General features: G+C 35.7%; 1 protein-coding gene and 1 long non-coding RNA gene across 4 annotated transcripts in view; one reads left to right on the top strand and one right to left on the bottom strand.

The window, feature by feature from the left end:
• The window catches only part of LOC106729114, a 507,053-nt gene that overhangs the window by 304,810 nt on the left and 186,247 nt on the right, over positions 1-15,996 (top strand). The window lies entirely within an intron of this gene.
• On the bottom strand, positions 6,579-14,071 carry KERA (keratocan). Of its 2 annotated transcripts, XM_014555917.2 has the most exons (4): positions 13,857-14,071; positions 13,627-13,677; positions 11,370-12,263; positions 6,579-7,647 (listed from the first exon to the last, which is right to left on the bottom strand). In XM_014555917.2, the coding sequence occupies exons 3-4, from the start codon at positions 12,253-12,255 to the stop codon at positions 7,472-7,474; spliced, it is 1,062 nt and encodes a 353-aa protein (XP_014411403.1). In that variant the 5' UTR covers positions 12,256-12,263; positions 13,627-13,677; positions 13,857-14,071; the 3' UTR covers positions 6,579-7,471. The 2 variants fall into 2 exon arrangements, with proteins under 2 accessions (XP_014411403.1, XP_014411404.1); XM_014555918.2 differs by lacking the exon at positions 13,627-13,677.

Raw genomic sequence — 15,996 nt, 5'->3', positions numbered from 1 at the left:
TCAGAGAAATAAAAACATGTTAAAGCAGCAATGTGGAAAAAACTCAAACCAGTAAATATTTGAAGTATTGTTTCTAGAGAATTGGACTGGAATTGAAAGAATGGGGCAGGAAATCATCGTGGGTTTTTTTTGGGGGTGGGGTGGGGTAGTTTTCTTAGCTGATTTTTACCAAGCTCATGTATCATTTGGTAAGAAATACAAAATTAAGGTGCAAATATTATGCTAATTATATAGCACCAAGTTTTCAAAATCTATCAATTTACATCACTGAACAGTTACGCAGAATATGAATGAATCATTAAGGATAGGCTGTTATGCCATGATAGCAGATACCACAAATTTCAATGGCTTAATACCCCCCAAAAAGTTACTTTCTCTCAAATGCTATCTGTGCCTGTAGCAGTCAGCAGGGCAGCTCCATCCTGAGGAATCCCCCAGAGAGCTACAGAGGAGCTGACAAGAGTGGCAGCCCAGACCCACTACCATGGGAACCTGGAACATGCGCACATTCCCCCTCCTCACCATAGCAGAATGGAAGGGAGGGTTGCACCTCAGCAATGGAATCCTTTGATCCGGAAGTGATGCCTGATTGACCAGTGACCAGAACTTATCATACGGCATTTCTTCTTTCTTTCAAGGAGACAGGAAAGTTTAATCCTTCAGTGTGTCAAGAAAAAGAAGAAAATAGATGAGGGAACATTGAAACTCTCTACTACAATAAAGAAATTTGCATTTAAGATTTTAATAGGCTCATATTATAATTAGTCTTTTGGAGCCTCTACAGACCATTAAGATAGTATGAGTGAGAAAGAACTAATCAATTATCAAGATCTTTTTCTGCCTCCATGTATGTTTTCTAAAATTTTATTACAAAAATTTTCAAACAACGAAATTGGAAGAATTTTTACAGTGAATGTCTATAATCTGAGCCTTTGGACTCTATCAGTCTCATTTTGCTATGTTTGCTTTATCACATATTCCTTACAGATATATTACTGTCTAAAACTTCTTTAGCATATTTTTGCTTGAGAACCTCAAATAATAATAATATCAAAAATACTACTGATTATAGTCGTATTTGTTGAGCACCTACTATAGTCTAGGCATCTTAAATACACTATTTCTAGTCCTCAGAGGACTAGCATATAAAGTACAAATTATTCTCTGCCTACTGCAGTTAAAGAACCAGCGATCAAAAACTTTGAGTAACTTGCTCAGTTTCCCTTAGCAGATCTAGGATTCAAATTCATTTTTATCTGACTCTACATCATTGGTGCTCTTACTACCTACTGTACCTCACCAGCCTTGATTTTTAAAAATTTTTTAAATTTATTTTTATTTTTTAATTGAAGTGCAGTCAATTACAATGTGTCAATTTCTGTCACTAACCTTGATTTTAATACATTAGAAACCACTGAGTCACCCAAATCACTTTCTGTCCCTATCCTCCTAACTATATAAAAACAGTATATGATCTAAATTTGCTAATCTTGTGTAGAAAATACATTTGCTCCATCTCTCTTTCCATCTCTCTGAAGGCAGTGTTTCTGCTTCTCAACCTGGATAGTGTTCCCAGTCTGTATTCCTACTAACCAACAGCTTTGTTATGTCACTTTTAATGCAGGCTGGAGGCCAGCAAATGGAATATATGGCAGGGCTCTTGCCCTGTTGGAAACAAACCCTGGCACTATTACATACACCATGGGTAGCTCTGCTGATGGCTTTTGCAAAAGGCACTCCTGCTAGTCATTTTACTGTTCTGATCTTTTTCCAGGACAATTTTAACTTGTCTTAAGAAATCTTTAAGAACTGACAGTGAGTCTCTCTCTCTTTTTTTTTTACACTTGAATTGTGTTTACTCAGCTGAATGTCACAAAGAAAGTGATATTTTTCCAAATGTAGGACAATAAATTAAAAATTCAAGATAATAATCCTGCGATTTTACAAATTATGTGTTCTATTTACCTAACAGTTTTGAATTCTACAACATGCTCATACTGTATCATTTTTGTTCTTTTCCCAGTACAGAAATGTTCTGAGCAAGGTAGTCCCAAGATCTGTCTCATGTGCATAAAGACAAAAATTCCCTACAGTTTTTTGGTAAATGTAACATTTTGTTGTTTTGCTAAATTATGAATTGCCTTCAATATATGCAATGCTTCAGATGTTGTGCAAAATATCATTTCATAGTACACAATAACTTTTAAATCAGTGTGTTAATAATCAATTGCTGTAGGTATATATGTAATATCTTAAACTAATTTTGTTACTCTTTTTTCAACCATAATGGCATATTTTATAATGAGAGGTGGTATAACACAGTGGTCAAAAACAGAAGCTCTGAAGCCAGACAACCTAGGTTTAAACCCTGTGTCTGTCATTCACAGCTCCATGACATTGAGCAAGATACTTAAGCTATTTGTATTATTCGAAATTTTTGTCATTTTGTGTTGACTCCCCTCTGATTCCAGGGTGCTAAAATAAACTAGAAGCACTTGCATCTGATATTCTTCCAAAATCATACTTCTTTGGACTCTTTGACCTCGGTGACATTCACTTCCTCTTTATTTTACTGGTTCCTTCCTAGGGGCACACCCAAAATCTCATTACTTAGCACTGGGCTACTTAAGACATTTTAAGGTGTAGTCTCCTAAGCTCAGATCACTCTTTTTCTTCCAGGTCGTGTATTCTGAAATTCCCCTCAAACTCTGTTTCAGTCTTTTCCTCCCAATTTACCTATCCATCCTGATTTTATTTCCTTCACTATCCAACTTCAATCTCACGGTTCACTGGCCCCATTCCTTAACTCTCAATGCCATTGGACTATTCCCTGTCATCGCATCAAAACTTAAAACCTGTAGCTTGGATCCGCTCAATCATTCTTCTTAGTTCCTTATTTGTAAAATGGTCTTGTTTAGAGAAATTGTGTGCAATTTTGTGTATTGCTGTGTCTGCTAATGATACTTCTACTCATCAGTTATTGGGTACTTTCTATGTGTCAGGTGACAAGAACTGCACATCTGTTCTTTCTCTTACCCTCATAGCAAAAGCGTAAGATAGTTGATATTGTTCCCCATTTTGCAGATGAGATCCAGTGCTTAGAACTGTTAAGACATTTTCTAAAGATCAAAGAGTTAGTAAGTGGCACAGGCAGGATATGAAACTCAATCTTTTTTCTCCAAAACACAAGTTCCCAACAGCTGTACCATGTAATTATCAATATACATGGCTTCAAATGCACTATTATATGCTTTCTACTTGTCCTTTTTTTAAACTTTCTCTTCTTGCTGTTTCTTGGACTCAACAAATACCTTTTGTCATCCTATTTTTCCTTCTATTTGTTTGACAGTTATGCATTCTTTACCTATATATTGTGGTTAACTTTATATGTGATATATACTCCTAACTTTAACCAATAAAATTTACACTCCTCCTTGCCAATGCATGGTCTTTAGAACACTTTAAACATCTATATATATTTCTCTGTCTGTCTGTCTATCTATCTTTCTGTCTATTATCTATCTATCAGTATCTACACACACATTTATGTTCAGTCATTTTGGGGAATTAATTGGATTGACACCAGTTTTTTTCAAAGATGTCATCTGGGAATTTCTTTTCACCATATCAGTTGTTCTAGGTTTTTGGTTTTTTGTCTTTTTGTGAGGGGGGAACCAAATAAAACAATTCTGTTGTAGAATTTCTACCATCACAGCCAGCATAAGTCCATTTTTATTTTTCTAAACATTATCATTTGAAAATATCATTGGATACTGCCTTTTTTCTTTTTGCCTATAAGTTCATGATATTTACATGGAGAGATCATGGATAATGTTGTTTTGTCTTGTTCGGTGTTTTCGTTAGGGCTGTAAATGAGAGCTTGAACATTTATTATGATCCCATCATTTTAAAAATGGCTTCAGTTTATACCCTCACTATTTTTCTTGATTTTGTTTTAGTAGTCACAATGTATACATCAAAAAATGGAACAGCAGATTATTTGTGAATCGTAAGGACAGTCTAGTAATTTTGTGTGGATATTTTAAAAAATTAAAAAATAAAAAGAATTGCTAGTAGAAAGCTCATTTGATTCCTCACAGCTTCGTATGTTAATACTTAGAATTATGTGTTCATTCTCTAATGCATGCTCTGTTCCTGACTCAGTCTTACCTCATGGGACCATGAATATTTAAATGCAGAATTCTTCCAGAATTATTGGAAATGTTAATAAAATTTAGAAAATTTCACCTCTATGTTTACATACCTATCCAGGCCTCTCATAGTCATCATTCAACCACTTACATGACATCTCCTCTTGGATAAATCAAAATAATTTCAAGCTAACCATGTCTAAAAACAAACTCATGATCTTCTCCTCTAGACACATTCCCTGTGGAAAATGTACCTCCATCTATTCAATTATGCACACAGAGTCCTTCACACCTCCTTGCTCTCATTTCCACCTGTCCAATCGACCATCAAATTCAGATGGTTTTACCTCCTGATTCCCTCACCTTTGTCCACTTCTGTTTCTACCACCATAATCAGTGATGTTATACTTCAAAATACCTTTCCTTTTGCTAATTTATATTAAAATCCTAACTGATCTTCTCACAACTAGTCTTGATCCCCTCCAAATTGTTTCACTCACTGCATCAAGAAGAAACTTTTGCAAACGTGTATGTATGCACATATCTATATATATCTAGTACATATCTCTATTTATATTGTATACATATGGCCCCAATGGTAATAACAAACACTTACTTAATGCTTACTATGCCATGTATCCTGCACTATTCAAGACACTTTACATTGTTCTAACTCACTTAATTCTCACCATAATTTAGGTGCTACCACTCGTCCTCATTTTACAGGTTAGAACAAACTGAGGCACAGAAATTTAAAGATCCTGCCCAGGACCACAGAACAGTGATGCTGGTATTTGAAAGCAGCAATGTTTTAGCTTCAGTGTTAATGTTGTCTACCACTACATGATTACCTCTCAGTGAACATATTCTCTTATGACTTAAAACCTCTTCAGTAACTTCTAAATTGTTCCTAGAGACCGTAAAGTCTTTAAATGTTACCTAGAATATTCTTCCCTCTTACCTTGTGTTGTTAAATACTTCTCATCTTTTATGTGTTTCCTTAATCATTATTTCTTTAGGGAATCCTTTCATATTCCTTTGCACCATGCAGCTCTCTGTTAATAGCACTTATCACAGATGAAACTTTACATATTTTTGTGATTATTCAGTAAATTGATGTTTCATATAAATTGTGCACACTATAACATTCCCAGTGTGTAGTACAGTTGCTATATATATATGTGGCACTCGATATATATCTTATAAAATAAATGAAAAAAAGACAAGGAGGAAGGAAGAAAAGAAAGAAGGAAGGATGGATGAAAATCCTTCGAGTTGAAAGGTCTAATAGGAATATTTTACAATTTTGCTTTCATATCAGGGATTCTTTTTATATCCATTCTCTCTTTTATTTTAGATTGAAGTACAGTTGATTTACAATTTATGTTAGTTTCAAGTGTACAGCATACTGATTTGGTATTTTTGCAGATTATATTTCATTATAGGTTATTACAAGATAATGGGTATAATTCCCTGCACTATATCCTTTCTCTTGAATCATCTCTGTCTGAACATTTCTGGTGGTAGGAAACTCTACCTCAAGAAAAGCTACTTCCATTGCTAAACGACTTTGATCAACTATCAGAAAATTCTTCCTTAGCTAGAGCTGAAATATGGTTACTTGTAAATTTCACCCATATGTTCTGCTTGCTCTTCATTTTGGAGCTTCCTGGAATATGTGTTATCCCCTTTTTCACATGGCAAGTTTTCAGATATTTCAAGCTATTATGTTTCTCTCAACAGATTCTTTTATTCTAGCCTAATGATACCTGGTTACCGGTATTTTTATGGAATAATTTTATATGATATAATTTTCTGTATATGCTTTGAAAGTCTTTTAAAATTATTCTTTTTAATGTCAACTAATTTGGTTTTTTGCCTTCAGCCAGTATTAAAAAACTGTTCAATGTATGTTCATTGGTTCTTTCCTCCCACCCCCAAATGCATTTTGGTATGAAAATACACAGTCAACACTGCACTTTATGTTTTCTTCTTGGGAATTCACGTAACAGAATAACACATTAAGTTTCTGAGAAGCCTTGGATTAAAGTAACATGTTGAACTTTCATTAATGTGGTGTTTCACAAACGTATATGAACCTTTTTATATTTCTACAAAGTATATCCTATTTTATAGGCTTTTTCAGAATACTGTCTAGAAATATATATAAATGAATGTGTTAATCTATATGGAATATTAATTGTTAATAACATGTATCTAACAAAATTAGAAGTGTAAGAAAACTACACTTTGTACTTAACAAAATCATGATTTTTTAACAAGATCCTAATTTTTTTAACTCATGAAAAACAGGTATGGTATGTCAAGTGATTAGAAAATAATTTTTTCTTATGTTTGCTGGGTCAAAAAGGAAAAATGGGTAGAAGAAAAACATATCTTAATATATTCATGCTGGAAAAATGGAAATAATTGTTACTATGACACTTTTTATTAAAAATTTATTCTTAACAAAGCTTGTGAATCAGCCTCCTGAAATAAATATTTTACTTCTGTTTTGTTAGAAAGCATTCACTCTTTTTATTTTAAAAGTCCAGAAAACACTGGCAAATATAAGAACTGAACAATTTGCAATTCAAGTGGATTTCAAGTGTTAAAACACTAAGATTCTGTCAGAAATGTGTTATAATAAATGTAAAACCTAGGACTTGTTTAATTGCTACAGTATATTGTACAATATCTAAGAACAGCAGCTGTAAGAAGTAGTGAACTCAAAATGACTGTTGCTCTGTTATTTAGTATTAAATGACTAGAACTTTCTTATATAATATTCAATGCATTTCATACCCATTCTTGACTAAATGGCAAACTTACACTTACACAAGCTACTTAACAATCTGAATTTAATTATTCCTTAATAGCTATGATAAAGAAATGTCTCCTTTTTCCATTTTCTCTAGAAATTTCTACCTCCTGTTAGAGTACTGTGTTTATACTGTAAATATAGTATCTGCATAAGTAATTTTGAACGTTTGCAGACAAATATGTGCTTTCTATCCCACAACAGTGTATTTGCGTTACTTGGTGTTAGTAAGCTGTGAAAAAGACAAAAAGAAACTATCTTTGAGTTGATAAACTATCTTAACTCTGTGTCTGTTTTATTAATCAAAGAAAAGCAGGCTGTGCTACATATCATTGGCAAAAGCAACTTTGAATAGAAAAAAATAAGCTACACAAATAAAAATGGTGGCCACAAACCATTAGAAATGTGATTTTTATCTTAAACCTGTGAATGGTAACCATGTCATTTCATGTCAGAACTATTAGCTCATTAAATCAACTTAAGATTGTTGACGACATGTTTAAATAATGACAGCCTGAAGGAGCCTGAAGCAGGTCATTAGATCCGTGGGGATTGGTGGTTTGATTTCATTTCCATCCAGACGGAGGTAGCGAAGATGAGGTCCGTAACTGAAGGAATCTTGTTCTGCAGGCAGTGTGGTAGGAAGGGCAGGACATATTACAGAGACGTTAACGTCTGCGGAGACAAAGATAGCACGAATGAATGAATGGAACACAAGAGACTGTGGGTGGGGAGACCAAGAAGCTATGACAACAGTCTGATGGAGGGCCTCGTGGCCTTGTCTGTGAAAGTTAAAGAGAAACAAACGCTTTCTTTGCAAGTTGGAAGTTATGTATATCTGTTTAATGAAAGTAACCCTGAAAAAATGTCTAGTCATCCCAGTCTATATATTGTTATTCTTAATACAGAGCACTAGAAAAGACATACTGTTAAAAGCTGTGATGGAAACAGAGATGTGTAAGATATATCACTTGTTTTCTACCCTTGGCAAGGTAGCTATGGCATGATTAGTTTATTATAGAATGAGGAAGGTGGTATTTGGGCATTAGAGTCAGAGGCAATGGTTCAGAGCTGGTAGTGAAAGAATGGGTAGGTGGATGGGTGGATTGATGGATGCGAAAGTAGAAAATCGGTCTATTACTAGAGAAAGTGCTTGAAAATTACCTTAAAAATGCAAACACTCAAACTAATAGTACATGACAAGGTTTTTTAAATGTATAGTTAATATAACTTTATATATGTGGTACTTGCAGAAAACAACCTTGAATTGCCATACTTAAGTTCATATAATTGGAAAGGAAACATTTGCCAAGAATTGAATTACAAAAATTCAAGCCAGGAAATACCTCGTCAGCCTTTTCACAGGGTTAGGATGTGAGAAATCATGCACCTGCCTTGGAGCAGAGCCCTTGGCATCGACGTCTGTACTGAGATTTAGGAACATTCAGGAGAGAAGACTGTTAAGCCAGCAAAATTCTGAGAAGTGTGCACAATAGCTGATCTCAACCATGATTCCATGTACTCCCTTTAAATCCTATTTTGAAACTGTTTTGAGCGAGAGATGGTCCCTTAGAAGATAAGGCCCACCTAACTTTGGCAGTGGCTTTCCTTTGTGTCCCGTTGGTGCATACTGACTCATTTTGAAGGACTTTATACTTACAGTGAGGGTGCTTTGCTCTGATCTTATGCCATTTTGTGAATTCAACTTGCTAAAAATAATGACTTGGATTTGTGTAACAGATCTGTGTTCATCAAGTTATATTTCTTCACATAATCACTTTATCATCACACAGCCCTTATCAGGCAATATTATTATGCTCCCCAGATGAGCATTGCTGAACAGTGGTTCAGACAGGTAAGGGGGTGTGCACCGGGTTCAGCTGCCTAGTCCATTTCCTGCTCTACAGTTTTCCTTGCCTGCTGGAGAGATTACGTCCCTTTGGATAGGTCATTTCCTTAGCCCTGTCACCATCCACGCATGTCTGAATGAACAGAATGTAAAAACAAGTGTTTTAAATTAAATTATATTTTCATAAGTTAATTATAATGTTTCTGAGAAGAGTTACCAAGAAGGAACTCTTTTGAATAGATAACGTTTTTTGCCAAATTTTAAGTCCCCTAAAATTTTCAGAAGAAATCGTTTTGCATAAGAAAATTTCACTGTCCTATAAATTCTGAGAACTCTTCATATAAAAGATACATTTCTTGGAAACCACTTTATTAACAGCTAGAGTAGATTATGTGGTAAAAAGAACTAAGTACTTTAACAGTTAGTTTAACACAGTATGATACATTGGTGAGCCAATAATTCTTGCCAGAAAAATTCTTCTTTTACGTTTATTTTCTTGGAATATAGAATGACCATCCCTGATATCTACATTAAGAAGCAAGTCAATCAATTTCTCTTTGTTGATGTAGTTGCTATTAAAATGTTTCTTACCTCTATTTATAGAAATTTATCTTAAATCTTGTATTTCGGGGATTGAAGAGAAATGTGCTATGATTATAATGTAGGAGTGGGAAAAAACACCTAAAATGGGAAATCTTGGGCTCAGATCCTGGCTATTATGTTTATCCTCTGTCCTTGGGAAAACAGCCTCACCTAGCTGAGCCTCAGTTTCTCTTTTTTTCAGAAAAAGGAGGAGGCTAGAGCCCAGAAACCTGGGTTTTATAAGCTGTCCAGGTAATTCTGATGCACAATGAGGGATGAGGACAATTGAAAAATAGAAATATATGAGAAAACACTCTGAAAAAACTCTCTAAAGAGTGAGTGGAAGAACAGAGTCCTCTTTGTATAATTCTGTAAATGCCAAGCATAGGTGCCCAATTGTATGTTGAATGTTGCTCCCTCACCCCTGAATACCCTGTCTCAAATCCCCAGGGGAATCCCCAATTCACAAACAGGGCTCTATGTGGAATCACTTTAAATTAACTTCTTACATCAAATGTCAGTGGGACTTTTGTTGTCAGATAAGGAATCCACCTGTAGAAGCACAGAACTTTTCTTCTAGAAAAAAAAAATTGTATCTATATGGGTTGATACTGGCTGTTCTACTATTTGCTTCAATGAAACAGACCTAGCTATTAACATTTTTTTTTTCCGTTGCATCTTCTACTTTAACTATAAGATTAAACAATGTGTCTCATCACCATGGAAAACTCAGTGGTGTGGTAGCAGCCTGCTCTTTAGTTCCAGGATTTTATACTTAAGTATACTGTTTGAAGAAAAATTGAATAACCAGTGGAAAAATAGTCTATTCTTATAAATGGCATGTTTATGTAACTGTTTGCTTAAAGAAAACTAATGAGTAATAACCAGGCAGCAATGCCTTCTGACAATTATCTGTGTTATTTTCCTATCAACCATCCAACAGATTCTCACTTTAGGAATGTATTTTATAAGGTTGTTCTGAATCGCCTCAAGATTATCTTCCTAAAGGGATTGTGCTAGGGTTGAGAATGCATGGAGAACTTCCAGCTGGTACTAACACCCTTGTGGTTGGACCGAGATATTGTCCACTTTTACACCAGGGTCAGTCTGGTCTCAGGCATAATTGTGAAGATGCCAAGTTTGCCTTTAATGTTTCCAACCTCTTCTTTCTATAACCACTTCTTCCCTTGGTGGCACCTCTGCCTCCAAGGCACTTTGCACTCATTTCTCTCTTTCTTATCAAAAGCTATTTTCAGGGAAAGGGGTGGGTATGCTACCTTGCTGGTTGTCATTTGTCCAAAGGAGTTGCCAACTGCCAGGGACGTTTGTTTCAATTTTAATTGAGCAAAGTCTTAAACTACAGTATCGGTTCCCAATGCATGCTCCCCAGAACAGCAGTCTCAGCATCCCTAGGGAACTTGTTACAAATGAAAAATCTCGGATCCCACCAGACCTATTCAATCAGAAGCTCTAGGGTGGAGCCACTCAGCTGTGTACTCTAAAGGTGAGACACCCACTGATCTGAAGCGGGAAACTCTAATTAGTGTGATCATGGTTTTTAGGACAGAGGTGCCTTTCTGATACCTCCTAAATTGTATTCCTTCTACTACTATTCATGAGGTTGCTTGTGTCTGGTGCACCTTCTTCAGTATGTCTATTCAGTGAAGCAAAAATATCAGAATCTCCTCAGAGTAAAAGAAGAGAGAGACATTGAGTCTCTCCAATAGGTAGTATCCCTCTGTAGATTACTAAAGTCCACTTGTCAATCTACAGTTTGAAGATCTGAACTTCTTGGTTCATTGACACTGTCTGTGAACAGACAAAACTTGAAAATACACTAAAAAAAAATCTCAGGGTACAAGAGTTAGGGAAGAAAAACCAAACAGTGTTGCTATTCTTAAAGAGAGAGAATAAACTGAATAACCATGAGCATCTTAGTCAAAGACGCACCCTGATGGTTACTTACTTTTAATTTTGTTATGATCGAGGTGAAGGTGCTGCAGGTGAGCACTGATTCGGGGGACTTTTGTGAGCTGGTTGTGAGACAGTTGAAGATCTAGAATTGATGATACATTAAAACCACTTGAAGGGAGACCAGCATCTGATAATTTGTTGTGGTTGAGTCTCAGGAAGGCCACTTTAGGAATCACATTAAAATAATTTTCTGGTATTCCTTCTATGGAATTGTTGTCTAAAAACAGCTGCATTGTATTGGCTGGTAATCTTGGTGGCATATTCCTCAGGGCGTTCTTAGCCATATTTAGTTGCATGAGGTTCTTGAGTCCCTTGAAGGTGTCTCTTTGAAAGGCATTGTCCAATAGTTTATTGTGTTGCAGGTCAAGAAGGGTCAGGTTCTCTAGATTGCTGAAAGTCCCTTGAGGAATTCTGGATACCTTGTTTCTAGCTAATTGCAGTTGTTCTAAACTTCTTGGCAATGGAGAAGGTACCTCCTCTAGCTCATTGTCTTCCAGAAATAAGAAAAGCAGCTTCTTTAGTTGGCTCAGGGCTCCTTTTTCAATTCCATAGTTGGTTATTTTGTTCTTGTTTAGATTTATCCATCTCAGCTGGGTGGCATTCTCGAATGGCTTCTCAGGAATGGTTTCTATCAGGTTGTTTTCAAGATAAAGATACCAGATCCTTGATGGTATAGCAGGGATTTCTTTGAGACCTCGATTTTCACAGTACAAAGAAGTAGGGAAACTGGGGGGACAGAAACATTCCCTGGGACAATCGAAGTCATGCACCGTCCAGTCCTCTGGATCACTTCCCTCATAAACCTGTCTCACACTTCGAGTCCATACAGTATCTGTTATGAATAACACCCAGATGATGAAACAGATTGTGGTTGCCATTATAGTACCTAGAATGAGGGATACAACTGTTAGATGTTTAAAGAACTGAATCTTTAAATAATCACATGCATCAAAATGATCGGCAAACATTGCTTCTTGGTGGGGTGGGGGAGGTAAAGACATGCTAGCATTTTGTACACAGTTATCAACTAATCCCCATAATAGGCACTCTATGCAAAGCATTTTTGCAAACACGGAAACTGACGCACCAACTTGTAACTTTCTGGTTTTAACCCAATCACAATGAAAACTGAGAAATAAAAAGCAAATTTTTGGGAACTCTTAAGTGCTTTTCCACTTCAAGCTATTTAATTCAAGGAAGTTAGTTGAAACCCAGAGTTGAATACATGAGTACAAAAAAGTGACCTTTCAGTAACTCAGATTTAGCGTCTGTGTTGTTCCTAAGAAGTAGGCATATGCTTTTACTTTTACCCCTAAATGAGCAAAACATCTGGAGGAGATTTTCCCAGGCTCTTTGGCCCTTGAACCAAAGAAACAGATCAAAGAACATTTTAACGGTGTGTGTGTGTGTGTGTGTGTGTGTGTGTGTGAAGGAAGGTTTTAAGATTCGAAGAAAAGCGGGGTGATTAATCTCTTGCTCTGTTGCTCAACTTCTCAGGTAAGTTTTATTCTGGGGTGCAGGGAAGGACGTCTAATGTTCTAAGTACAGGATCAAGTTGTGTAGCCAAGAAATCTGGATTACGAAACTCTCTCTAGACATAAACGTAAATACAGATATAGGTGTAGATATAGATGTGTATCACACTTACAAAAGTAGTGTATTCAGCTGTGGCATTACTATGGTTGATAAGAAACAAAACAAAACAAAGAGCATGTTTAGCATTCAGGTGGACTTCCATATTTTCGATGTGGCTACTAGCAGAGCATAAGTTAATACTTATTCATGTACGATGCATTTAAAAGATATAAATCCTCCCCACTGAGGATCAACAAGTTTATGGAAACAAAGAACTATACTAACAGGAAAATATATATATATATATCTATGTAACAGTAACATCCTGACCAATGTACATTTAGTTCAACACTTGATAATAAGGAAGAAATAAATTTTATTGATTCCTTTGTGGAAAAGATAAAATCAGCATCATCTATGAAATGCTGATCTTTCCATTTTGCCACTAAATCAAGGGAAATGACGAGTGCAGGGCTACTTCTGCATCTGCAAGCTGTCGAATTTCTTGCGATTGCAGAATGCTGCTCTGGTCATCTTCCAACAGAGACATATTAAAACATTATTTTTTCAGAATAGGGATTTGCATTAGTTATTGAAGCTGTAATTCTGCCTCTGATGAATCATAACTTCGAATTCTTAGCTTTAAGAGTTTTGAAAAGTGTAAAATAGTTTACCTTGCTGTCCAGGAATGTATCGCTGAGTCCTGTGTCTGGGTCTGAAGTTTGCTAAAATCAGTTAAGGAGGAAAAAAGAAAAAAAAAAAAAACCCTTTGACTAAAACAATTTGTTTTTATTTTATGCTGTCAAGACTCTTAGGAGAAAAAAGAAAACCTCCTCTGACCGGTCACCATGAACACCTTTGATCTATTGTTTCCACTTTGACAGAGCTTCAGGAGACGGCTTACCTCAGTTTTCTTGGAGCTTCTTCGTCCCTTTCTATTGGTCACAGCTCAGTCATAGTAATGGACTGACCCAGGCTCCACTGTCGTGTTTTTATGAATCCTCCCTAATATATATGCATCAATGGCTCCAACTTTAACCCCTCCAACAACCACAGCACCTCAGTACCTAGGCAGCTCAGCACGGGAAATTCTGACTTCATCTCAAGAACCTATAACAAAAATTCAGTGCAGTTTTCACTCTGAGCTCACAGTCCCAAAGATATTGTAATGCTGATCTGGAGACCTGATCTGATAGGAAGAAACTAAAAGCAGTTTTGATTTCAAGTACAACAAAAAGATTTTAAAGCATTTTCTCTAGATGATCTTTTTTTAAAAAAATGGTAAAAAGAAATAAAGACCAATATCTTCTGTTTATATGGAAATATTTTGTTCATTTTTCATATAAAACAGATGCTGGAATTCTATTTAGATATATTTTTGATTAATGGAAAAAGAGAAAATGTATTTGAAAAATTAAAAAATGAAATCTGGGAAGCTATACCTGATTTTGGCACTAAACATGGTATGATGCTTTGTTTTCTAGAAATAATTTTAGTATCTGTATTTCGTATTGAGAGCTTTATTTCAAATAATTATTCAAATGAGATTTTTTTTTCATCTCATTATAACAGATGTTTTGCATTTAGTCCATTACAGGGCATTCTGTTGCACTGCTTTTTTTAAATTTTAACACAATTTAGAATAATGTGTCTTCTAGATCTTGTATTTGAGAAAAAAAAAGTTATTCCTCTTAAGGAAACCCCAAAATTTTTGAAAATCTCATTTTCAGATATTATCCTGTTGATTGTAATCATTGTGTTTTTCAAAATCTATCTGATTCTGGAGAAAGGAAGTTGTATTGATATGACTTGTTGGACACTGCTCACATAAGTATTATCAAAGGACACAGTGAAAATGGGGGAGAATTTGACTCAAAAAACCTTTTCTGAACCATCTACTTCCTTTCTCCTCAACACAGTTTTGTCATCCATAACATAGCACTGGACTGTCTCACAAGGGTGGCCCTAGTTTGTTGTAAACAATTATGGAAATGTTAGCCTTTCTGTGGTATTAGCCCTACATCTCAACTGGAAAATACTTTTAATTTTGAGGGCTCTTATAGCCAAAGATCTAATTCAGACATGATCTCTTAGTAGCTCACCTGGTACACTTATATCATATTTTAAGAAGAAATCAAGTGTTACTTGCTTTTGTTATAACAATGATCTCCTCTCTCTACTGCATTTTCCTTTTCTCTTTCTTCTTTTCATAAACCCTCAGGATATAAACAACAGATGATCTCCAAGTCTGCACAGCTCCCTACAGCTACTCTCTTATTTCTTAATTTTCTTTTTTAGCTAAACTTGTTTCAGACATTTCTTAATTCTATTACACAAATGTTGCTACATGTCCATTGTTGGAAAATTAGAGTCGTACACTGGCTGCCTCCAGTCTCCGTTTCCTGTTCACCAGTCCATCCATTGATTCACCCACTGAAATAGGGTGGTTAATCTCTCTGCTTCCCCAACATTGCAGGCAAAAAAAAAAAAAAAAAAAAAAGCAATGATCTTTATATTCACTAATCTATTGAAGTCTTTTGGTGTTCAGCCTACTTGCCCTGTGACTTGGCAATGCTGACCCTCTCCTTTAATTAAATGTTTCTCGATTGCATTCTCTCCTAGCTTTCCCTTCTCTTTCTTTCTGACTTCTATCTATGTTCTGAACCTCTCTGTTTCCTGTAACACTTTTTAAGGGGTTTCTAGCATTTGAAGCTCTTTGAGAGTCTAAGATCTCAAAAGATTGTTCAATGATTCCAAGGTTTTAACAATCCTCTCTATCATGATGACTCCTGAGTCTCTTTTTCCAATTCCGTGTCTGGAGGAAAACCTGCACTCCAATGTGAGCATACACCCGCTTTCTAGAAATCTCCTGTTATCTCTATATGTCTCAGAGGCTCTGTATGTCTCAGAGCCATGTATCTAAAGTGAAATTCACTATCTCCCTTTCCTTTAAATGCTCTTGTCACTTTATGCTTTTGAGTGACATTATCATCTTATTCCGTCTCTTAAACCAGATATCTGGAAATCATTCTCAACTCTCCCTT

Source organism: Camelus ferus, chromosome 12 (genome assembly GCF_009834535.1).
Source record: "Camelus ferus isolate YT-003-E chromosome 12, BCGSAC_Cfer_1.0, whole genome shotgun sequence".
Lineage (NCBI taxonomy): Eukaryota > Metazoa > Chordata > Mammalia > Artiodactyla > Camelidae > Camelus > Camelus ferus.
Note: the sequence above shows the minus strand (reverse complement) of the source record. Positions and strands in the feature narration are given on the sequence as shown.